Source organism: Indicator indicator, chromosome 25 (assembly GCF_027791375.1).
Source record: "Indicator indicator isolate 239-I01 chromosome 25, UM_Iind_1.1, whole genome shotgun sequence".
Taxonomy (NCBI): domain Eukaryota; kingdom Metazoa; phylum Chordata; class Aves; order Piciformes; family Indicatoridae; genus Indicator; species Indicator indicator.
In genome coordinates, this window is record NC_072034.1 from 15,753,266 (window position 1) to 15,778,197 (window position 24,932).

Genomic DNA, 24,932 nt, shown 5'->3' on the forward strand with positions numbered 1-24,932 from the left:
TTAAGTCACAGCAGCTTTCCAGGAAAGAGCTGGAAACAACATTCACTGCAGCAGGGCACTTCAAAGCAGTTTGGTTTGCTTTCTGTAACTGGAAACACAGGCTCACAGGATGTTAGGGGTTGGGAGGGACCTCTAGAGAAGTCTTTGAGTCCAACCCCCCTGCCAGAGCAGGGCCATAGAATCCAGCACAGGTCACACAGGAATGCATCCAGATGGGTATTGAAAGTCTCCAAAGAAGGAGACTCCACAACCTCCCTGGGCAGCCTGCTCCAGGGCTCTGTGAGCCTCCCAGTGAAGAAGTTCCTCCTCCTGCTGAGCTGGAACCTCCTGTGCTGCAGTTTCCATCCATTACCCCTTGTCCTACCACAAGGTGCACCTGAGCAGAGCCTGTTCCCTCCCTCTTGACCCCCAGCCCTCAGATATTTATAAACATTTATTAAATCCCCTCTCAGCCTTCTCCTCTCCAGACTAACCAGCCCCAGGGCTCTCAGTTTCTCCTCACAGGGCAGTGCTCCACATCCTCACAGCCCTCACTTGGCCTCTCTCCAGCAGATCCCTGTCCCTCCCGAACTGGGGAGCCCAGCACTGGATGCAATATTCCAGGTGAGGTCTCACCAGGACAGAGTAGAGGAGGAGGAGGAGAACCTCCCTGGATCTGCTGGACACACCTCTTAATGCACCCCAGGATCCCATGGGCTCTCTTGGCCACAGGGGCACATTACTGTCCCATACAGAACTTGTGGTCCTTCTCCAGGTCCTTCTCCACAGGGCTGTTCTCTAGCAGATTGCCTCCTAACCTGTACTGCTGCAGTTTATTATTCCTGCACAATGTTCTACTGCCAAGCAGAGTTTCATGCAGACTAAAAATGAAATAGAAACAAACAAACAAAAAAAAAAATTGGAATATTTCCTTTCACCCTTTAGTCATTTTTACAACAGCAAATAGCACAAAAGCTGCCAAGCAAAACTGCACAGGTGTGCTTATGAGCATGAAACATCCTGGTAGTGTTCACTGCCATGAACAGCCCAATATTTGGGATTGTAGATGCCTTTACACATTTAAGGAAGCATTTCTAACCTTATGTTCTGTGCAAGGTTTGTGGTGAGACCAAACAAAACTCCTAAAATAACTTCAAACTGTTTTGTTCTCTGCTGTGTTCAGGAAGCCAAAATTAAAGCACTAAGAATCTGAAGTTAAAATGAGAGCTTGGAGAGAATATAGGGGAGAGGGACTGTTCCTATCCTGCAGTGATAGGATGAGGGGCAATGGTTTGAAATTGGGGTTAGAGCAGACTTAGATTGGATGTTAGGAACAAATTCTGCACCATGAGGGTGCTGAAACACTGCAACAGGTTGCCCAGGGAGGTGTTTGAGGCCCCATCCCTGGAGATATTCATGGTCAGGCTGGACAAAGCTCAGAGCAACCTGCTCTAATGGAGGATGTCCCTGCTGACTGCAGGGGGGTTTGGACTGGATGAGCTTTGGAGGTCCCTTCCAACCTAAACCATTATAGGATTAACTGAAAAAAACCCCAAACTTAACAAATGTGAAAGGTACCTAACACCAGGCCCAAGAAACACAGGTTTTGGTCTTTGAAATACAGCCTGAAAGAAATATTTGGCTATCCAAATTGCAGACACCTGTTGAATGAATTCAGAGCAGAGGAGATGCCACCCCAGGAATGCTCTTAAAAACAAGCAGCACAAACACCACCATCAGAGGCTTGATACTGAGCCCCTCACAGACTTGTAACTGCTGTTATCATATTGGGCACCTTGCAAGAGTGGGCTTGCTGCCAGCCATGCAACAAGAGTGCATTTCAGCACTGCATCTATGAGCAAAGGTTCAGCAGGACAGAACTGGCACCTGGGAGTTCTGTTGAGGCTTTGCAAGTTGAGCAGCACAAAGGTTATGTGGTGCCTTACACCTACAGCCCAGCAGTGCTGCCCAGGCAGAAGGTGCAGCACATGAAGTTCCCTCTAACCACATCACTCACCCCTTGCAACACTGAAATCAGTGGGGAGGGTTTAATTTCCCAAGACACACTCAGATGGCACAGAACAGCATTCTGTCCTGAAAGCTGAAGTCCTTCAGCATGTGATGCATTCATGATTCTTTTCAAAGTCAGAAGAACACAAAGGTGGAAAGCAGATAGAAATCAAAGACCACACACTGCAGTGCTGTCAAGAGTTGGGCAGCAGTGAAAGGTGTTAATGTTTTTGAAACACCCTAGAAATATGTTGGCTTCACTTTTGAGCCAAATAGAGCTCAAACAGTTCTACTGTGGTGATTGGTCAGAAAAAAAGCTCAATGTGCTCAAGGACTTACAGTCCAGGTGGAGAGCAGTGACAGTGGTGTCCCTCAGGGGTCCATACTGGGACCTGTGCTGTTCAATATTTTTATCAGTGCTATAGACAGTGGGATCCAGGCACCATCAGCAAGTGTGGAGATGACACCAAGCTGAGTGGTGCTGTTGATACACCAGAGGGACAGGATGGCATCCAGGGGGACCTGGACAAGCTCGAGAGGTGGGAACAAGGGAACCTCATGAGGTTCAACAGGAGCAAGTGCAGGGTTCTGCACCTGGGCTGGAACAATCCTCACTACCAATACAGACTGGGGAGGAGGTGATAGAAAGCAGCCCTGAGGAAAAGGACTTGGGGGTGCTGATGGATGAGAAGCTGGACAGGAGCAGACAAGTGTGAGCTTGCAGCCCAGAAGGCAAATCACATCCTGGACTGCATCGAAAGCAGCATTGCCAGCAGATCCAGAGAGGTGATTCTGCCACTTGGTTCTGCTCAGACCTCACCTGGAGTACTGTGTGCAGGTCTGGAGCCCTCAATATAGGAAGGACCTGGACCTGATGGAGATGGTCCAGAGGAGGCTATGAAAATGCTCAGGGGGTTGGTGCAGCTCTGCTATGGGAACAGGCTGAGGGAGCTGGGGGTGTGCAGCCTGGAGAAGAGAGAAGTGGCAGAATCACCTCTCTGGATCTGCTGGCAGTGCTGCTTTGGATGCATTACTTTTGCCAGTTGCTCCAGTAGCAATGGTAAAAGTTCACAAGTAGCCTCCTTCTTCCATCTCTTCTACTTCTCTTCTGGGTGAGAATCCACAGCTCATATCCAACTGATAATTTTGTTTTTCTTCACAGGAAACAGAAGCAACAACCTTGGTTGCTATCATTGCAGATGCTAAGTTGACTACAGCCTCATTGGTCCCTGTGCTGTGGCCAGCTCACAGCTCTGGCACCGTAACAGTTCTTAGTAAGGGGGGGAAAAAAAAGTCTTCAGTTAACATCCCAGACATGAACAAACAGCAGAAACCCACTTCAATAAAAGCACTGATTACATAAAGACACAAGGCTCAGTTCCCACAGATTCCTGGCAGCTTGCTAGAGCAGGTGGCACAGAACACAAGACCTGTAGGGAGCAGACACAAGGTACTGTTAAAGCAGAAGTTACTTGTTTGCCTACCTTCATTTCAAAGGAAACAAAGTACATCTCAGAGAAAGAAATACTTCTAGGGGGTCATTCTATGACCAAAGACCTGGGGGTGTTTAGCCTGGAGAAGAGCAGGCTCAGGGGAGGCTTCACTGCCCTCTACAACTGCCTGAAAGGAGGTTGTAGTCAGGTGGGGGTTGGGCTCTGCTCCCAGGCAAGCAGTGACAGAAGGAGGGGACATAGTCTCAAGTTGTGCCAGGGGAGGTTTGGGCTGGAGGTGAGGAAGAAATTCTTCACAGACAGAGATTGCCCTTGGGATGTGCTGCCCAGGGAGGTGGTGGAGTCATCATCCCTGGAGGTGTTCAAAACCAGCCTGGATGAGGCACTCAGTCCATGGCTTAGTTGATTAGATGGTGTTGGGTGATAGGTTGGACTGGATGATCTCAAAGGTCTCTTCCAACCTGGTTCATTCTGTGAACATGCTAGCTGAGTTGGTTTCTTTTTTTCTTCCACCACATTTCTTCCCAGATTTTTGTTGGTGGTTTTCTTCTTGCCTACCTGCAGCTCCTGTTTGAGATGTGTGAGAAATGTTGCAACTGGTTAGGGTCCCACCAGGGTGATGGGCAAAATAGCCTGGATTAGTCACAAAACCTGATCCTAGGGCTGAAGCACACCTGTTGGGGGGACAAGCTAGGGATGTTGGGGTTGTTAAGCCTGGAGAGGACTCCAGAGAGACTTTCTGGGGGCCTTTCAAAACTCAGAGAAAGCTGGGGACAGATTTTTGAGCAGGGCCTATTGTGACAGGACAAGGGATGGTGGTTTGAAACAAAGAGGGAGATTCAGACTGGAGAGAAGGAACTTGACACTGGGGGTGGTGAGACCCTGACTCAGGTAGTCCAGAGAGGTGGGAGATGCCCCATCCCTGGAACCATTGCAGGTCAGGTTGGCTGGGGGTCAGAGCAACCTGCTCTAGTTGCAGATGTCCCAGACTAGGATTCAGGTTTCCTTGTCTGCTGTGTTCTCCCATCCCTTTGTGCCAAGCACACATCAACTATCCCAGGCAGCTGCAATTCACAAAGATCAAAGGCACAAGAAGATAACAAATGCAGTTAGTTAGAGAGTCTCAACACTGAGTGTGAGTGCTCTGGTTTGCTAGGAACCCCTTCACAGAAGCACATCTCCTGTGGAGACAGACACAGAGTTGGGGTTGTGCAGGCTGGAGAGGAGAAGGCTCCCAGAAGACCTTCTGGTGGCCTTCCAGGATCTGAAGGAAGCTCCAAGAAAGCTGGGGAGGCACTTCTGAGGGTGTGAGGGAGTGATAGGAGTGGGGGGAATGGAGCAAAACTGGAAGTAGGGAGATTCAGATTGGATGTTAGGAAGAAGTTCTTCCCCAGGAGGGTGGTGAGAGCCTGGCAGAGGTTGCCCAGGGAGGTGGTGGAAGCCTCATCCCTGGAGGTTTTTGCAGCCAGGCTGGATGTGGCTGTGAGCAACCTGCTGTGGTGTGAGGTGTCCCTGCCATGGCAGGGGGTTGGGACTGGCTGAGCCTTGAGCTCCCTTCCAACCCTGACAGCTCTGTGATAAGTGGATACCCAAGATTTCATTCCATGCTGCTGGCATGTTATCAAATCAAAGCCCACAACTGCACACAGGTGCTCTTGCTGTGCTACACCTGTTCTGTCACTGCCCTTTTGCTACCAGTTCAGTGATGGGGAATACAGGGCCATGCATTGTCTGCATTCCCCATTTTCCTTCTGACACTCTGCTTTTCGTCTCTAAAATGGAAAGGTTTGTTTTGTTGTGGAGCAAAGAATTACAAAACCACTCAGCACTGCAGTTTTTCAACAGAGAGTCTTTTGTTTAAGCTTACTGAGCTAGAGCTTGCCTTAAAAAAAAAAGAAGACATGACACAAAACCAAAAAAGATTAATCCCTAAGAAAGCTACAATTAACAAAGGTAAGTGGAAAAATTAATCAATTAATCAAACCTAGGACTGCAAACTGACCATGCTGGCATATATAACAGCAGAGAGAAAGCAAATCACTTCAACACAGTAACAAAATGTGCCTGTGGAACACAGACAAAATAATTTCCATCTCTTTCCCATACAGAAGACAATATATGGAGGCAGCTTATGTACTTCCCAGAGAGCACGGCTCTAGATTTACCAAATACAACACCAAGGCCAAACTATAGCAAGGAAAGAACTCCAACCTTACTCCTTATCAAGGGCTGAATCCATCACTAGTTTAAGCATCCAGCCTTTTCTCATTGGTTGCAAGCACTACTGAGAAAGTATCAGGTGGTCTTCACCACAAGTTTAACTGCCTATAGGCACAAAATTCATAATAATAGTTCCTAAGGCAGCCATGGTTCACTCAACCAACACATCCCACACCCTTCCCATGCTCTGCTCTCAAGGGTCCCCCTGTGACACCACCCAGCTGTGTGCAGCACAACAGAGCAACTGGCAAGATGCACAAAGCAGCAGCTCCTTCTCTGCAGACTGTCAAGACCCATCTGGATGTGTTCCTATGCTGGATTCTCTGGTCCTGCTCTTCAGGGGGGTTGGACTTGATGATCTCTGGAGGTCCCTTCCAACCCCTAACATCCTGTGAGCCTGTGTCAAAAGTAATGGTTAGCAATGGAGGTGGGAGTTTTATACTGCACAGGTAAGGGTCTGGGTTGCTGTGTTTTGGGGTTTTTTTCCCCATTGGAAGAAAGTTGAAGCTCATGCCACCATTTCCATGTTTTACTAGAGGTGCTAAGCCATTTTAAGAATGGCTGGAGTTAAAGAAACAAACAAACAAGAAACACAAACCAACCACTTGCCCACATAGCAGTTAGGGGGAGATCCTTCTTCCCTTGGAAAGTTCTGGGTAATTTAAGCTTCCATTATCATTTTCCAAGGAAGACTAACAGCTGGAAAGCCTTATCTGTCAAAGTGCTGCTTACACACTGTTGGCACAAGCACCCTGACCCATATTTTAGGATTTACTGTGAGCACTGTACCAGCACTATCTTTATTGCACTCATCTCAAACAGCATCCTTAGCTGCTCTGACCACACCATCAGCAACATTGCTTCCCTCACACTCCACTCCCCACGTGTGTTAAGCCAGCACTACTGCTAAAGCTCTCTTGTCCTCCTCTGGAATCTCCCTGGTCTTCTCCAAACATTCCTCCTCCTACTGCAAGGGCAGCCCAGAGGAGGGAACCCTGGTGGGCTGCAGTAAGCCACCCAAACCAAAGTGGGGAGTATCACAGTCCTGCTTTTGCCAACACTGCTGATGTTGGTGGTCAACCCAGGGAGAAAACTACTCCACAAGAAGCCTTTAATTGTGGTCTACATGTAGCTGCTTGAGAGCTTACAAAGCACAAGAGAAGGGGAAAGCAGGAAGAGGAAGAAACTGTCAGGGAAGAATCCAGGGAGGTGGTAGAAGCCTCATCCCTGGAGGTTTTTAAGGTCAGGCTGGATGTGGCTCTGAGCAACCTGATCTAGTGTGAGGTGTCCTTGGCCATGGCAGGGGGGTTGGAACTGGCTGATCCTTGAGGTCCCTTCCAACCCTGACAATTCTATGATTCTATGATCTTCCTCACCAGGCAAACACCAAGAAAACTCCTGGGACTGTAGCAGTGCATAGTCACATCTTCTCCCAATGCCATGGCAGAGCAACACTTGAAAAAAAACACTGAAAGAAAGTACAAAACTACAAAAGGTTATCAGGAAAGCTCTGCCCAGACACTACAATATTAATTACATTTGAAACCAGAAAGCCTTGTTTGCAGATTATACCTCCTATTTCATTCCAATATTTGGCAGAGGAAGGCAGATGAAGTTATGCAGGCAGGCCTGACATCACTGGGAGCTTCCTGATAAAAGTGATATTAAAACCCCAGAAGACCCAAAAACACTTTTCACAGGAGCAACAGATTCCCCTAAAGAAGTTTCTACAATATTCTTCAGATAAGTTTGAGTCCATAGCAGAAATTGTTGCTACTGCAAAGGAAGGAAAAATAACAGCCCAAGCATATTGATGAGGAGTAGGTAGGAGGATGAAGAGCTCCAAACAAGGACAGAACTCTCACATGAGTAGCAACACACTCAGTTGCAGAAATATGGCTTGGGAAGGGGATCAACACACAAGCTGGAAGAGTTAAGGAGCCACTAACCTACACCCAGATCTGGCACTCCAGAAACCTGAGTCTCTCACGTGACACAGCTCTGTGCCCCCATCATGGATCAAGGGATTATTCCAGCAGTCTCACTCTAGTTTCTAATGTTGTCAGGTGAACAAGTTAATCACAGGCTGTTCTGAAAGCCATGTGCTGCTCACTGGTGTGATAAGCAACTGAGGAAACCAAGCTCCTCAGAGTAAGGGCTGTCAAAATACAGACCTTTGAGTCAAGAGCTCAGTTCTGGGGACAGGCTGAGAGTTGGGGCTGTTCAGCCTGCAGAAGAGAAGGCTCCAGGCAGACCTTAGAGCAGCCTTCCAGTAGCTGAAGGGGCCTATAAGAAAACCAGGGAGGGACTTTTGACATGGGCTTGTAGTGACAGGATGAGGAGCAATGGCTTTGAGCTGGAAGAGGGGAGATTGAGAGTGGAGATGAGGAAGGAATTGTTTCAAGTGAGGGTGGGGAGAGACTGGCACAGGTTGCCCAGGGAGGCTGTGGCTGCCTCCTGCCTGGAGGTGTTCAAGGTCAGGTTGGATGGGGCTTTGAAGCACCCTCTCCAGTGAAAGATGTCTCTACCCATGGTAGAGGGGTTGAAACTAGATGATCTTTAAGATCCCTTCCAACCCAAACCATTCTATGAAGTGTGAAACTTATTGCGTACTCCTGCAGCTTAGAATAAATAAAAAAGTAGGAAAAAAAAATAATCAAAGAACCATGAGTTTGTCTCCCAAGTACTATGAAATCCACCACTGCAGTATAGGAACTCTGTAGGACAGTAAGATGTGCTTTTAACACCAGCATGTGAAGTAAGAAAGCACAACCTCTGCAGCACAGAAAGGAAACAGAAGCACAAGCAAGTCTGACAAGTAAGAAAGCACAGATTGCTGCTGAAGCAGAAATCAAAATATCCATCCCCAATCTCCCTCAACCTCTTTTGCCCCACAAAATGTTTTTCAAACAACAGTAAGGGAAAAGAATCTGAGGAGCTTTGACTGCTTCTGAAAAACTGAGATGAAAAGAATCCCAATGTAGGAGATCTCTTCATCTCTCCATGCTTCAAATATACCTATGCTTAGCAGATACTCAACCTGAAACTTGTTAAAGCTTTTTTAGACTTCTGGCTGAACCCCTTCAGAGCATTTAGTAACCAACTGTGTGAGCTCAGACAGCACAGTAATGTGTAAGCAAGCCGAGCAACAGCAGATTGCTCAGATTGTGTATCAACTGCTATCAACAATGTACAACAAGCTTTTGAAACTGACAGCACTACCAAAGGCATGAAGCACCTTTTCAGCTCCTTAGAGAAGCTGGGCTGTGCTTTCTAACCCTCTCCAAGCCAGCCTTTGAGTGCCTGCCCTACAGAGCAGTTGAGCCAAGCATCTCTGTAGGCTGACATGAGTATGTAGAAGGCATGGAACCAACATCTATCACTTGCTGACATGTAAACTGCATGTCTCAGGGAGTAAAAAAAGACAAATGCAGTCCATTTTATATCACAAAAGGAATGCCCTGACATATGAAATATTCAGCTGATAATCTCCTATCCTTAGTGCCTCCAACAAGCCTAAAGACATAGAAGCATAGAATTGTTGTGCTTGGAAAAAGCCTTTAAGGTCATTGAATCCAGCCATTATCTAAGTGTACCAAGGCTGGTGCTAACCCATATCCCTCAGCACCACATCCCTGCCTCTTTGGGATGGGTATTCAACCACCTGCCTGGAGAGCCTGTTCCAACCTTCATGAACCCCTCCAGTGAACGGGTTTCTTCTAATGTCCAAGCTAAACCTCCCTTGGTGAAATCTGAGGCTACTGGAAATAAGCTAACCACACACACAAGGCATTACCTGTCAGTGTCAGCTTTATATAAGGATTGCAAAGAATATATGGAATTATTTGTCCATATTCAACATTTTCTACAACAGCTAACAGATTTCAAGCAATTGTTCAGAAGGCTGATCCTAACAAAAGGCTGCTCAAATATCTGCTCTCTCTTCCCTTGAAGGCTGAGGGCTTTCCTCCTGGCTCAGAGTCCATTCCAGCAGACTGTTTCACAGGCTCCCAGTGCTGCTCTCCGTGCTTTCCAGAACCGAAAAACCTCCACACCAAACGCTGTTACATAATTAGTACACGACGTGCTTCAAACTCAAGGCCACAAATAATTAACAACACATTCGGACCACGAATACATCTCATCCCCAGTAGAAGCAACGAAAAGAGAAGCCGGGACTATCCCAAAAGACGAAATCCGTCCCCCCCCGGGCCTCGGGGCCGCGCTGGGCCGCGCAGGCTGCAGGCAGGAGTGCGGCCTCGCAGCGGGCTGAGCCGGGGAAAGCACCGCACGCCGTTCGCACCGGGCCTCCCCGCAGGACAGGGCCCGAGCCAGCATCCCCGCAGACAAAGGCGGGGACGCCTGCCCCCGCGGCCGAGCCCGGCGCGGCCCGGCAGATCCTTAAGGGGCGGCCCGGTCCCCAAGCCGGCAAGTTTGGCCAGGAGCGCGTTCCCGGGCCTAAATCAGCTCAGCTGCCGCCGCGTCCCGCCGCCGCCACGGCCAGCGGCCCGGGACCGCCCGCCCCCGAGGGCTCCGCATCGCCTGACGTGGTGTCCCGTGAGGCCAAGGCGGCCGGGCCCCGCCGGTCCCGGGCCCAGCGACGCGAGCCGCGGCCGCCGCCGTTGGCACTTGCGCGACACCGGCAACGGCCGCCCTCCGCCGGCCTCACGCACCCCTCGGGGCCTCACCTCAGCGGTGGGCGGCGCGGGGGCGGCCGGGAACGGCCGGGCTCCGCCAGCAACAGCCGCCGCCGTATTTCGAAAGATCCGCCATTTTCACCCCGTCACCACCGTCCCCCGCGGCCCGCCCCCGCCGCACCTGCCCCCGCTGCGCCGCCCGGGCGCCCCGCCCCGCCGCCGCCCGCTGGGCTCCCCCCGCTTCCCCGAGCCGCCCTGCCGCCAAACCCAAACTGCTTCCGGACCGGCAGGGAACTGGGCGGCGGCGGGTCCCACACGGACCCCCGATCCAGGGAGGAAGCCTCGCCGCCGGCCTCCTACGGCTCCTTTGGTCCGTTCTAGCCCCACCGCTCCGCTGCCGCCTTCGGGCACCGCTGATGTCAGCGAACAGCGATGAGAGACGCCGAGCAGGCATCTCCCACGGCGCAGGGGCAACCGGGACGGCTGCCCGAAGAGGTCGGCAGGGCCGCGCGGTAGCCCACCCCGCCGCGGGGAGCGCGCTCAGTGGGGCCGGGCCTGCGCCTTCCCGGCGGGGGGCAGCTGTCAGCACTCCGCCGCTCCCTCCCCACCAGCGGGGCCGTGCCCGCATCCCCCTTCTTCATCCTCCCGCCGCCGCTTTCCCGCCCCTCGCACTCACCGGGCGTGCACTCTTCTTCCTCCTCCTCCTCCTCCTCCTTCTTCTTCTTCTTCTCCGCCACCACTACCTCTCTTTGCTGTCGTCTACCCCTTCACGTCCTCCGCGCCTCGCCCCGCCGCCGCTTCCCTCCGCTGCGCTCCGTGTCCCGGCGGCCGCGGCGGCGGCAGCAGCAGCGACGAAGCCGCCGTGTTTGTTCAAAATCACGCGCCCCGCGCCATTCCCCCGCCGCATCCCATAATACTGCGCCGCGCCGCCCTGGCAACCGCCGGCGCGCGCCCGCCCCGCCCCGCGCTTCCGGGCCCGCCCCGCCCGCGCCAGGCCGCTCGCTTCCGGTGCCGGCCGGGCTGCGGGAGCTTCTCGCACAGTCTCTCTCTGTCTGTCTTTCTCCGTGTCCGTGCCTCTGTACCGTGCCCGTGCCGGCCCGCGGCCCCCGGTGCAGGTGGGGTGCTCCCCGGCGTTATTCCCCGGCGCGGCCCGGCTCTGCCCGCGCGGGCGCTCTCCGCCACGTGACGCCGGCGCGCGGCCGCCGCTCTGTCCCGCCGGTGGCGCTGCTCTATGGTAGAGGGGAGGGCAGCGGCGAGCCGGGGAAGATGGCGGCCGTGGTGAGGCAGGACCTGGTACAGCTGATGAACTCCAGCGGCTCTCACAAGGACTTGGCGGGCAAGTGAGTGCCGGCGCTGGCCTCCCCGTGGCGGGTCCGGGCGGGTGAGCGGTCGCAAGGGATTCGGCCGTTGAAGGAGGCCGGGGGAAGCTGGCGGTGAGGCTGGGGCCTGGGCGGGCGAGGCGACTCTAGCCCAGCGCTCGCGCTTTTTAAATTAAAAAGAAGGACTGAACGGTTTCACCTCAAGCCTCTGCCATGCGTTTGTTTGTCTGTTCTAACGACTGCTGGCTCTGTGCTGCTGCTGTCCCAGGGCAGGCTCCAGTCAGGGCCTGTAGCCCTTCGCCGTAGCTCCCTCGTGTCCGCTGCCTCCCCTCAGGTCGGCTGCGCGAAATTGTTCAGTCTGGGAACGGGCTCTAGATATGAAACTCCCTTATTATCATTATTATTTGTGTTGTTGCTTTGATTAGGTGGGTATTTTGGATGGCAAACCTTGGGGTGCAATATGTCACAGAGATGCCGTCTTCTCCCGCAAGGGTTTAATCAGATGTCGATCAGTCAACAGAAATTCTTCCAGTTCCAGTCCAATTGCTTATTTACTGGAAGATTTGCTTCCCTTTTAAGTGTTTCATGTGAAAACTTGGAAAGATTCCCTTCAAAGTGTGGCCTCAATGCTTCATCAGCATGGCACACACTGAGCCCAGGCACACTTTAATGAGCTTTATGAAGCATGAAAACTGGAGCTGCGATTTTTGCAGCATTCTACGCATAAGAATGCATCTTCTGTGCCTGTGCTCAAGGCAAGTGGCCAGAATATACCATTTATCCCCCACTCAACAACACTGTTTCTCCTTGAATAGGGCTTTTTGAAAATTTTACTATTAATCTTTAGCCATGAGTTTTCATTACTTTACCTGTGCACTGTCCTGTGGACCTGTTTATTTGTTGACCTTCAAAATTGCACAGGTATTTGCAGACAACAAACTGGTCAGCTGTGTTATCTGACAGTCTGACAAGTTTAGGGAGGTTCCTCTTTCCCTCTGGTCTGCCCTGATGAGACTATGTCCAGTCTGAGGCTCCCCAGTTGAAGAGAGACAGAGACCTGCTGGAGAGAGTCCAAGGGAGAGCCGGAGGATGACTTGAGCATCTCCCCTGTGAAGAGAATCTGAGAGCCCTGAGGCTGTTTAGTGTGGAGAGGAGAAGACTGAGAGGGATCTGATCAATGTCTATCAATAGCTGAGGGGTGGGGGGAGAGTGGAAGAGGCCAATCTCTTTTGGGTGGTGCACAGTAATAAGGAACGTGAGGTACAAGCTTGAACATAGAAGGTTTCACCTCAAGATGAGGAGAAACTTCCTTCCAGTGAGGGTGACAGAGCCCTGGAGCAGGCTGCTCAGAGAGGTTGTAGCATCTCCTTCTCTGGACACATTCAAAACCCACCTGGATGCATTCCTGTGCAGACTCCCCTGGGTGATCCTGCTCTGGCAGGGGGATTGGACTGGCTGATCTCTGGAGGTCCCTTCCAACCTCTAATGTAGTGTGAGACTGTGAATCTACTCCTGGGATGTAACAAGAGCCAGGTACCAATTTCCAGGTTAATGTTCTTGACATTTGAGCATTTTGGATAATTGCCCCCTCAAAGGAACAGAAAATTCAAGCAGTAGTAAGGCTCTGATGGAAAATAGGCAAAGGAATGGAACTTAGTGATAAATAAATGTGCCCTGGGAGCAACTTTGTCATTACTTTTTTTCTGCTCTGTGGACAGGTATCGTCAAATCCTGGAGAAGGCCATTCAGCTGTCAGGTGCAGAGCAGCTGGAAGCTTTGAAAGCTTTTGTGGAAGCAAGTAAGTGCAGCTGGCATCATGGATTGTACATGTGAGCAAAGGCCAGAGGTCTGTGGGCTTGCATATTTGTTAGCTCTGCGTGAGGCTACCTGAACACTTTGAGTTCCTGTGGGAACTAAAACACAATTAGAAGAGGAACCATCATTGTCACTTTCAGAAGTTAAGGCAGAATGACTTCTGAGATTTGGAAGTTATGACTTTCCAACCTGTCTGGTTATCACTGTCAGAAGGTGCAACAGTAGTCATTGCTGAGTGCTAAAGTGGACCCTAGATGCCAAGCATCATTTAAACTAACAAATCCTTTCTTTCCCTACCTCAGCTTAGTTTGAAAACCAAGCAGAAATGGTTTGGGATTTTTTTTTCCGTTGTATTGTGTGTTTGTCTGATTGAATACCTCTATAAATTATACCTGGTAGAATTTTCTAAAGTTGGCAATACAATGGATAGAATCACAGAATGGTTTGGGTTGGAAGGGACCTTAAAGGTCATCTGCTTCCTACTCCTCTGCCATGGGCAGGGACACCTCCTGCTAGCTCAGCTTGCTCAGGGCCCCATCCAACCTGGCTTTCAACACTTCAGGCTTGCAGCCTCCACAGCTTCTTTGGGCAACCTGTTCCAGTGCCTCACCAGTTATGGGGAAGAATTTCTTCCTCATGTCTGATCTAAACCCACCTTCTTCCAGTTTGAAGCCATTACCCCTTGTTCTGTCACTCCATGCCTTGGTAACAAGTACCTCTCCAGCTTTCCTGTAGCCCCCTTCAGATACTGGAAGGCTGCTCTAAGGTTTCCCTGAAGCCTTCTCCAGGCTGAACACCCCCAACTCTCTCAGCCTGTCTGCATAGAAGAGGTGTTCCAAGGATCATCTTTATGGCCCTTAAGAAAACTTAGTGAAAAAATAAACTTAGTAAAATTTAGCTTAAAGTTTTTCTTTGGCCAAGCTGTTTCAGCAGTTGAGAATAGTGATGCAGAGTGAGTCATCTCTCTAAACTATAAACCAAAGTTACAGTTCTTTGTTATCTGTCAGGGGTTAGAACTCTGCTGTCCTTTAGTGCAAATAAGCTTTCTCAGAGAAAAAATAAATCTCCTTTTAAAAACAAACCAAATAAAAAACCAAGCCAGCTTCATCTTCATTTGGATACACATTGAAAAAAAAATGAAATACTCAAATTTGATAGAATGCAAATGATCACTTTCAGTGAAGGCACTGATGAGCATTGCATCCATCTTCTGTGTTTCTTCCATGCCCCTCTGAACCAGTGGTGAATGAAAATGTCAGTCTGGTGATCTCACGTCAGCTCCTGACAGATTTCTGCACCCATCTGCCAAGTCTTCCTGACAGCACAGCTAAAGAAATTTACCACTTCACTTTGGAAAAGATACAGCCCAGAGTGATTTCATTTGAAGAGCAGGTGAGAGATCAGTGGTCTGTGGGCTTGGCTTTGTTTTATTTCTCCTTCTCTGCTATCTATATTAAGTCTACCAAAGCTGTTCAAAACAGCTATCTCTGCTTAGAGTCTAGGTTTGTGCTCCTGTATGTGCAAACCTGCAGAGAGTATTTAAGACTGTGAAAGGATTGCAAACTTTGGCTCCTTATCGAGGTGCTGGGCATGTAATTCCCCCCCTACCAGAAACTGGCTTCTTAAAATGAAAAAATACTTCAGCTGCTGGAGGTGGTATTGAGAAACAGACTGGTGCTCATGGTATTGCATTTTACCCAACCCATGGAACAGGTGATGCAAAGAGACAAGCACCTTGACAAGCAGCTTTTGTCTCTCTGTGTGTGCATTTTAGCCATAATCATTTCACCAGGAAAAGCTGTGCCCTTGGAATCCCAGTTCTAGCTGACTCCTGATTGTTCTGCAGTTCTTTTTCCATGCAGTTCTTGGGTTTGTTGGGTGGGTGTTCCTCACCTTACAGATCTTTACATAAAGACCTTCAGGATCTTGTATCTGAGAAGGAAAAGCAAGGCAGTTGGGCATGATGTGTATTTGCTTCTTTTTGTCTTTTTAAGCAGCTTGAAGTCTTAACTAGACATGCTTGCCTATATGTCATCATGGTTATGCATAAATCAAATCCAAGGCATCAGAACATCCCTTGGTTTTTTTTTTTAACCACACTTCTGCACCCAGTTCTATATCAACACCACTGTCTAAGCACTGCTGTTTTACCTGCTGACAGCTGCTCTACAAAGCAGAAGTTTCTGTGTTAAGATGTAATCATACAGCATAGAGTCATAGAATTGGCTGGGAAGGGACCTTTAAAGGTCATCTAGACCACCCCCCCTGCAGTAAGCAGGGACATCCCCAACTAGAGCAGGTTGCTCAGAGCCTTGACCTTGAATGTCTCCAGGAATGGAGCCTTCACCACCTTCCTGGGCAACCTGTTCCACTGTTCCACCACCCTCACAGTAAAGATTCAATGGATCTGATGTCCAACCTAAGTCTACCCTGCTCTAGTTTAAAACCTTTGTCCCTTGTCCTGTTGCTACAAGCCCTTGTAAAAGGTCCCTCCATAGCTGTCTTGTAGGCTCCCTTCAGATACTGGAAGGCCACTATGAGGTCTGCAGGCTGAACAGCCCCAACTCCTTCAGCCTGTCTTCATAGGAAGGTGTTCCAGCCCTCTGATCATTTTTGTGTCCCTTCTCTGGCTCCACTCCAGCAGGTCCATGCCCTTGTGTTAAGGGTCCCAGAACCGGACACAGTTCAGTGGGCTGACAATAATTTGTGACATATTTAGAACAAGCCTAAGATGCCTTTTTTTTTCATGGTAAATGAGTTCTCCCATAGGAAAAAGATAAAATCTGCTTCCATAGCTCATTCATATCTCACACAGGCATGATGGGAAATAGAACTGCAGGAACCCTGTGAATCTTGGTGCTCCAGTTCTTGAAAGCCTTGTTTCATCTTTTTAAAAGCTTTAGGAAAGGTTACTGCTTATGGCTTCCTGAAGATAGGCTCCTTTTATCTTGCCACAAGCTGAAGTGGGAGTGCTTCAAATCAGCACTTGTGTTTAAAAGGCTTGGGATTAAAGCTTGATCCAGGAGACCCACACAGGACTTTGTTTTTTTTGTGTGTGTGGAAGGAGCTGCATGTGTGCAGCTCTGGGCTGTCAGTGGAGGGGATTGAGGGACAAGAAGTGTGGGAGTTGATACCTAACCTTTTGCCTCTTGTGGTGTTTGCTATTGTTTTGCTGTTGTTAGGTTGCTTCAATAAGGCAACATCTTGCATCAATCTATGAGAAAGAAGAAGACTGGAGAAATGCAGCACAAGTGTTGGTGGGCATCCCTCTGGAAACAGGGCAAAAGTAGGTACTGTGCAGGGCACAGCTCTGCATGGTTGTGTCCTTGGGCATTGTATGTGCAAGCCAAGAAGGGAGGATTTGGGGGTTGTGTGTTTTCCCAGGGTTTCAAGAGTTGATTCCAGAACTACTGCCACATGGCAAAAGTATATTGCAGTAAATAATTCAGGGACTCAAAAATAGGGCACCAGAAGTTCTGCACTTGCTGATGAACAGCCTTTTGGATAGTATTTTACAAAAGTTCTTTTATGGTTCATGAAATGTTCATGAAAGGTTCTTCCATGGGTTTGCCTTTAGACTTCAAAATGAAGGTGTGGTTTGGAGTTGGAAATTAACAAATACAGTTGAGGTTTTGGTGGGGTCTTGTTTGGTTTGGTTTGTTTAGATTTAGAACCCTTGCTGCTACTTTTCTCTGCCTGACCTTGTCCCTTTTCTCTGTATGCCTGTGGAAGGAATTGTTGTGGGTTTTGCCTATTCAACACCCATTTGTTCCACTGCAAATTTGCAGGGGCTCACTACTGCAGGCAAACTTCAGTCCACTAAAATAAGATGATTTTAAACATACTTTTGTGTCTTGGTGGACAGTGTTACTTCTCTTGGTGTTTGTAGGAGCCAGTTCTCTGTTGGCAAGCATCTCAAACTTCCTTAGCAGAGAGCACTAATTTTGGTGTTGGTAGAGCAAGCCTTGTCAGGTGCTATATGTTTAGAACAGCTAAGAGCAAGGGTAGTTGTGGAGCAGTTCTCAGCACTTGCTCTTCTGTTTCTCTGCAGACAGTACAACGTAGATTATAAGCTGGAGACCTACCTGAAGATTGCCAGGCTGTATCTGGAGGATGATGACCCAGTTCAGGCTGAAGCTTACATTAATAGAGCTTCCCTGCTGCAGAATGAATCAACTAATGAACAGCTGCAAATCCATTACAAGGTTGTCCAACTTGCTTTATTGCTTTCTCTTTCTGAAGGGGAGGTGATTCCACATAGGGAAGATTTTTATGCAGTGCCACTAAAATTTTCATAATGAGAAAAGAGACAAAGGGGGAAACTTCTTAATGGTTTTGGGAACTTGAGAGCCACATCTTGGCAATAACTAAACTATAACTGTTTAATTAAACAATCAGAGAATTGTTTCAGTTGCAAGAGAACTGTAATATCATTGAGTACAAACACCACCAGGTCACTAAACCATGTCCCCAAGTGCCATGGCCACACCTTTCTGGAACACCTCCAGGCATGGGGACTCTACCACCTCCCTGGGCAGCCTCTGCCAATCCCTGACCACTCTTGCAGCAAAGAAAGTTTTTCTCATTTCCAACCTAACCCTCCCCTGGCACAATTTCAGGCCATTTCCTCTCCTGCTATTACCTGAGACTATGGAGAAGAGACCAACCTCCACCTCACTGTGAACTCCTTTCAGGGAGCTATAGAGAAAAATGGAGTCTTCCCTCAGCCTCCTCTTCTCCACACTAAACAACCCCAGTTCCCTCAGCAGCTCCTTGTAAGGCCCTTCTAGACTCAATAATCAAAGTATCTCCTTATGATTTGGAGATAAGTCTCTAAAGGTTCAGCTTTACTTACTGAAAATAAAACGTAGGCTTCAAACCATCTGCAGTGTTACTGAGAATACTGCCTGCACCATGGGCTGTAAATCTAAGAGGGGAAAAAAAAAAATCACCTCTGAGATGAGTGAAAACAGAAGCTAACCCCCACCGTGATAATTCAACAGCAGATTTTCCTTCCAGGTTTGCTATGCTCGAGTCCTGGATTACAGAAGGAAGTTCATTGAGGCTGCCCAAAGGTACAATGAGCTCTCCTACAAGAGCATCGTCCATGAAACCGAGCGGCTGGAGGCACTCAAGCATGCTTTGCACTGCACCATTTTGGCATCAGCAGGTAAAATACACCTTGGTATAAGAAGACCCAGCACAGGTATTTCATATCTCCCGGAGCAGGTCAGCTCAGGAGGGATGCAGAACGGAGAGCACAGTGTCAGAATTACTTGTTGGCATCTGGCTAAGGCAGAGCTGGTGTCCTTGCAACTGATGAGGTTGTGTCTTGGTTAAAGATACATAAGATCATAGAATCATAGAATGCACTGGGTTGGAAAGGATCTCCAAAGATCATCCAGTCCAAGCATCCTGCAGTGACCAGGGACAACCCCAACTAGATCAGGTTGCTCAGAGCCCCATCAAGCCTGACCTTGAATATCTCCAGGGATGGAGCCTTCACCACCTCCCTGGGCAAACTGTTCAAGTGTTCCTCTACCCTCATAGTAAAGAACTTCTTCCTAATTTCTAATCTAAATCTTCCCTGCTGTAGTTTAAAACCATTGTCCCTTGTCCTGTTGCTATATGCCCCTGAAAACAGTCCTTCTCCAGCTTTCTTGTAGCCCCCTTCAGATGCTGGAAGGTTGCTCTAAGGTCTCCCTAGAACATTTTTTCTCCAGGCCCAGCTCTCCCAGTCTGTTCCCATAGGGGAGGCTCTTCAGCCCTCTGATCCATCTTCATGTCCTTCTCTGGACCAGCTCTAACAGTTTCATGATCTTGTGCTGGGGGTCCCAGATCTAGAGGCAGTGCTGCAGGTGGGGTCTCGTGAGAGCAGAGCAGAGGGGAAGAATCCCCTCCCTGTCCTACTGGCCACACTTCTTTTGATGCAGCCAAGGATGCCATTGACCTTCATGCACTGTCCTATTTTTAACTGAATTGAGGCCAGCAGGAGCTGGGAAGTCATTCTGCCCTGTGCTCAGCACTGGTTAGGCCACACCTTGAGTACTGTGTCCAGTTCTGGGCTCCTCAGTTTAAGAAGGACATTTTGATGCTTGAACATGTCCAGAGAAGGGCAACGAGGCTGGGGAGGGGTCTGGAGCACAGCCCTGTGAGGAGAGGCTGAGGGAGCTGGGGGTGTTGTTCAGCCTGGAGAAGAGGAGGCTCAGGGCAGACCTCATTGCTCTCTACAACTACCTGCAGGGAGGTTGTAGCCAGGTGGGGGTTGGGCTCTGCTCCCAGGCAAGCAGCACCAGAACAAGAGGACACAGTCTCAAGCTGTGCCAGGGGAGGTTTAGGCTGGAGGTGAGGAGAAAGTTCTTCCCAGCAAGAGTAATTTGCCCTTGGGATGTGCTGCCCAGGGAGGTGGTGGAGTCCCCATCCCTGGAGGTGTTCCAAACAAGCTTGGATGTGGCACTTGGAGCCATGGGGTAGCTGTCAGGAGGGGTTAAGGATTAGGTAAGAGGTTGGGCTTGACGATGTCTGAGATCTTTTCCAACCTGGGTGATTCTGTGATTCTGTGAGTAGTTTCCTTGGTTGGTTAGCTGCATATATTGCAGAAAGAAGATGCTGACTTTCTGTGGTTCACCTCTAAATGCTCAGTGCTCTGCTGGCTGTTGATGGGGGTTCTTCTCCACTCTCCTAGGCCAGCAGCGGTCTCGTATGCTTGCTACACTCTTCAAGGACGAGAGATGCCAGCAGCTTGCAGCCTATGGGATCTTGGAGAAGATGTACCTTGACAGAATTATCCGTGGAAATCAACTGCAGGAGTTTGCAGCTATGCTGATGCCTCACCAGAAAGCAACCACAGCTGACGGTGGGTGTTTCTCTACAGCCTCCTAGTACTAGGTGTTCAGCCACGGGAGTTAGACTTGCCCAGTGCAGACAAGAAGGATGGTGGAAAAGGATTATCTTTAAATGGCCTCCTAGCATGTTACTCTCCTGAGTAGAGTTTAGCAGTAAAGCTTCTTAGCCAGAGTTCATCTTTCTGATGGGCTCTTAAGGTTTTGAAATATTCTTCTAGAGGATAACTTGTAAAAATCCATGTACAGCCCTCTTCACTGACAGCCTCTCACTATTTCTAACCTTGCTTGCTTGCTTTCTAACTTGCTTGCTTTCTAACTATTTCTAACCTTACTTGGAGTCTTCATCCTTTTCAGCTTCTCCAGTTCTAAGACACTGTTACAGGTAGGATACCTAGAAACATGTGATGTGTGTAGGCCTCAAATGGTCTTTGTGGATAATAAATTTATTTGAGCTGCTTCCTGACTTGACAGAAGAAGAGAGATAATGAGGGAATGAATTGAACTTCACATTGTTTTTTGATCCATCTCACTGAAATCTTACTAGTTCTGTGCTTGCTGGAGGCTCTAAGCCAGGAGAAATAATGTCAAGTAATGACTTGACTGGAATCCTAAACACACTGGTCTCAGCTTCCTGAATTGGAAGGAGATAGAAGCAGAAAGTACATGAGCATGAAACACCTCACTAGGAAAACTTTCCTAGTGAGCAGTGCTAGTTGATAAAGGACAAATAAGTAACTGTTGCCAAGAATCACAGAATGCTAGGGGCTGTAAGGAATCTGTGGAGATGGAGTCCAACCCCCCTGCCAGAGCAGGGTCACCCAGGGCAGGTCTCAAACGGGAACACATCCAGGTGGGTTTTGAAAGTCTCCAGAGCAGGAGACTCCACAACCTCTCTGGGCAGCCTGCAGCTCTGTCATCCTCACAGTGACAAACTTTTCCCTTCTGTTCCTGTGGTACCTCCTCTGTTCCAGCTTGCCCCCAGTGCCCCTTGTGCTGTCCTTGGACATCCCTGAGCAGAGCCTGGCTTTGTCCTCCCCACACTGCCCTGCACATCTTTATCAGCATGAATGAGGTCACCCCTTAGTCTCCTCCAGGCTCCAAGCCCCAGCTCCCTCAGCCTGTCCTCATAGGGAGATGTTCCACTGCCTGCAGGAGCTCTGTGGCTCTGTGCTGGACTCTCTCAAACAGTTCCCTGAGGTCCTTCTTGAACTGAGGGGCCCAGAACTGGGCACAATATTCCAGATGTGGCCTCAGCAGGGCAGAGTAGAGGGGAAGGAATAGCTGCAGTGCTTTCCTTTGGTCAGTTTATTGTTTTATAAACTGTACTCCTTGCCAGTCAAAGAGTGCAGCTTAGTTGGTGTTTAATAGTCTGCTCATCTTCAGCTAGAGGTTAAGGGGCAAATGAGTTAAATTGTTCAACTGAGAAGAGAGAAATCAGATGAGGTCTGAATACTGAACAAACACAGTAAGGGAGAGGTTAATCATACCCTTAAAAGCTGTAATGGATCAAAAGAAGGCAATGGTCTTTCCATTTGGCAATCTAGGATCTATCCAGTCTTGGGTCTTGTAGCAAACCCAACGGGTCCAGGGGATTATTGTAGGAATTAAATGAAAAGCTTTAAGTTGCCTGTCCCCAAACCAGCCACGGTGCAGCCCTCTGTTCACTTTGGTCTGTGTAGCATAACCTTGATAGAAGGCAGATGCATCAGGACCTTCTGCACACCAGCCCTGGGGAAGAGCAGCTTTTGCCATCTGTTTACAGTGTCAACCAAGCAGTTCCACCTTGGAGTGATGGATTGTTTTGTCATCTAACCCCTAAGGTTCCAGTATCCTGGACAGAGCTGTTATTGAACACAACTTGCTGTCAGCAAGCAAGCTTTACAACAACATCACTTTTGAAGAGCTTGGAGCATTACTGGAGATCCCTGCAGCCAAGGTATCAGTCTTTGCCTGCCTTCCTTTGTACAAATAGGGAGCTGTGGGGAATCTGAGGAAAATTCCAAAATCACACAGAGTGGTGGAGGATGGGAGGGACCTTGAAAGATCATCGAGTCCAACCCTCCTGCCAGAAACACAGCCAGGCAGGTTTCTGAATGCCTCCAGAGAAGGAGACATTAGTTAATTATTAAGAAATAATGAAAGCTGCCATATTATGAGGGATGTTCAATATCCAGCACGGCAGGGGAGGGATAAAGGTACGAGGTGTGGAGTGGAATTGATGGTATGGGTGAGCGTTTTAGAATGAGCCTTGGCCCCAGCGTGTGGAGATGCTGACAACCCCATAAGGACTGTTAAGGCTTAATGATTTTGAACCTCTTGCAGAAGAGATGTCTGACAGCTTTCTCTTTGTTCTCTCAGGCAGAGAAGATAGCTTCTCAGATGATCACTGAGGGGCGCATGAACGGCTTCATCGACCAGATCGATGGCATTGTGCATTTTGAGAGTGAGTCTGGCCACACTGAGGCACTGCTTCAGCATCAGCCAGGGAGCTTGGGGAGTTGGTGCCACTCAGGAGCTTGGGCTCCTCCACCTGAAGTGAGCTTGCTGTGCCTTGCTGTTGCCAGGAGGTGGCAGAGTTTGACTAAAAGGATTGTGGAATGGTTTGGGTTGGAAGGGATCTTCAAGATATCCAGTTCCAACCCTCTGCCCTGGGCAGGGACACTTTCCACTGGACCAAGTTGCTCAAGGCCTCATCCAGCCTGGCCTTGAACACCTCCAGGCAGGAGGCAGCCACAGCCTCCCTGGGCAACCTGTGCCAGTCTCTCCCCACCCTCACTTTCAAGAATTTCTTCTTCATCTCCACTCTCAATCTCCCCTCTCCCAGCTCAAAGCCATTGTCCCTCATCCTGGCACTCCCAGCCCTTGTCAAATGTCCCTCCCCAGCTCTCCTGGAGCCCCTTCAGGTACTGGAAGGCTGCTCTAAGCTGTCCCCGGAGCCTTCTTTTCTCCAGGCTGAACAGCCACAACTCTCTCAGCCTGTCCCCACAGGGGAGGTTCTGCAGCCCTCTGATCATCTTTGTGGCCTCCTCTCAGGTGCCTGGGGGGCACCAGAGCTGGAGGCAGTGCTGCAGGTGGGGTCAGAGCAGAGCAGAGGGCAGAATCCCCTCCCTGTGCTGCTGCTCTCCCTGCTCTGGATGCAGCTCAGCACACAGCTGGCTCTGGGCTGCCAGGGACCACTGCTGCCTCCTGGGCAGTTTGTCACCACCTGATACCCCCAAGGCCTTGTCCTGCAGATTGCTCTCCAGCCATTCCTCTCCCAGCCTATATCTGTGCTTAAAGGACTACATTTCACCCACCCTCCCTACTGTGCATTCTCTTACCCACAGAAAAGTGTGAATTTCCTTAGAGGGACAGGTTCTTCAGGAAGTTTCCCTTTTATTTTGTGATGCAGGAGTTAGGCTTGTAACAGAAAAATCATTGCAGCTTTTGAATTACAGAAATGAGCATGTAGTGACAAGGTGAGGGGTAATGGCTTCAAACTGGAAGAAGGTGGATTTAAATTGGACATGAGGAAGAAATTCTTCCCCATGAGAGTGGTGAGGCACTGGAACAAGTTGTGGAGGTCCTAAGCCTGGAAGTGTTGAATGCCAGGTTGGCCCTTGAGCAAACTAATCTAGCAGGAGGTGTTCCTGCTGTGATAGAGGGATTGGAACTAGATGATCTTTAAGATCCCTTCCAACCCAAGCCATTCTGTGATGTAGTGGCAAGGAAGTCTGTGTGAGATGGGTAAGGGCATTGGCAGAGGAGAAGATGGCAGTTGAAAAGGCAAGGGGATTGCTGAGACTTGCTTTGTTTTGTGTGTATTGGGACATTTGTGGTTTTGCCTTTTTTGCAGCTCGTGAAGCTTTGCCAACCTGGGACAAGCAGATTCAGTCCCTGTGTTTCCAGGTCAACAACCTGCTGGAGAAGATCAGTCAGACAGTCCCAGAATGGACAGCACAGGCAATGGAGGCCCAGATGGCTCAGTGACTCTGCAGCCACTGTCTGAATGGAGGCAACCAACTGCCTGCTGAGCTGGAAGAGGGGAACTGAGCAGGACTGTGAAGCAAACAAATCACCCACTTCCATTTCCCCACCTTCTGCTTTCACCCTGGCTTAGGGCACAGTTGGGTGATCCCCCGTTGGCCATGGCAGTCCTCCAGTTCTCCCAGCATAGGATGGTGCTGTTGCTGCCTCTGCATTGTGCTCTGCTGTCCTGAGGGCTGTGCTTTCCACACAGAAGCTGTAAAGTCTGCAGCAAGCTTTGGGTTTGGATTATTTAATTTCCCCCCCCTGCATTGCTATAGCTTTGCTAGCCCATCACTTCCTGTGAGGCTTGGCCTGCTGTGAAAATGTCAGTGCCATCTTTCTTTTAGTTGTAATTATTCTAATAAAGGCTGGAATGAGCCACTTAGTTCAAGTGTTTAAGGGACTTGCTTGTTTTCTTTTTTTTTTTCTTTCTTAAGTAGTAGCTTAAAATAAGTTAAAGTTTTGGAATTGTCAGCTTCAGGCCCTGAAAATGTTAAATAAAACTCAGCTTTTTTTCCTTCTCTCTTTGTAAAACACAAGTCTGGAATATTAGCTGAAGGAAATGCTGACCCTTCTGCTGTGTTGGTGCAGCAAGGTACAGTGCTGAGAGGTAAGGGAAAGAGCAGTGTCCCAGGAGAGCTTGTGGCA

General features: G+C 49.3%; 2 protein-coding genes across 2 annotated transcripts in view; one reads left to right on the forward strand and one right to left on the reverse strand.

Annotated features, from left to right (window-relative positions):
• The window catches only part of LIN54 (lin-54 DREAM MuvB core complex component), a 60,106-nt gene extending 49,085 nt beyond the window's left edge, over positions 1-11,021 (reverse strand). The window contains exon 1 of the mRNA XM_054392160.1: positions 10,974-11,021. The gene's annotated coding sequence lies outside the window, so the exon portion shown is untranslated. The remainder of the gene's footprint in view (positions 1-10,973) is intronic.
• A 542-nt stretch (positions 11,022-11,563) lies between these two features.
• Positions 11,564-24,675, forward strand: COPS4 (COP9 signalosome subunit 4). Its single transcript, XM_054392264.1, has 10 exons — positions 11,564-11,637; positions 13,335-13,414; positions 14,672-14,823; positions 16,614-16,717; positions 17,483-17,636; positions 18,451-18,601; positions 20,117-20,287; positions 22,097-22,212; positions 22,635-22,719; positions 24,112-24,675. The coding sequence occupies exons 1-10, from the start codon at positions 11,564-11,566 to the stop codon at positions 24,243-24,245; spliced, it is 1,221 nt and encodes a 406-aa protein (XP_054248239.1). The 3' UTR covers positions 24,246-24,675.
• Positions 24,676-24,932: the final 257 nt, after the last annotated feature.

Bases quoted from the DNA above. Each gene is read 5' to 3' on its own strand.
- COPS4 (XM_054392264.1), top strand. From the start codon at position 11,564: ATGGCGGCCGTGGTGAGGCAGGACCTGGTACAGCTGATGAACTCCAGC. The intron at 13,415-14,671 runs GTAAGTGCAGCT...CCTCTGAACCAG, and splicing joins GAAAGCTTTTGTGGAAGCAA to TGGTGAATGAAAATGTCAGT. The intron at 18,602-20,116 runs GTAAAATACACC...CCACTCTCCTAG, and splicing joins CACCATTTTGGCATCAGCAG to GCCAGCAGCGGTCTCGTATG.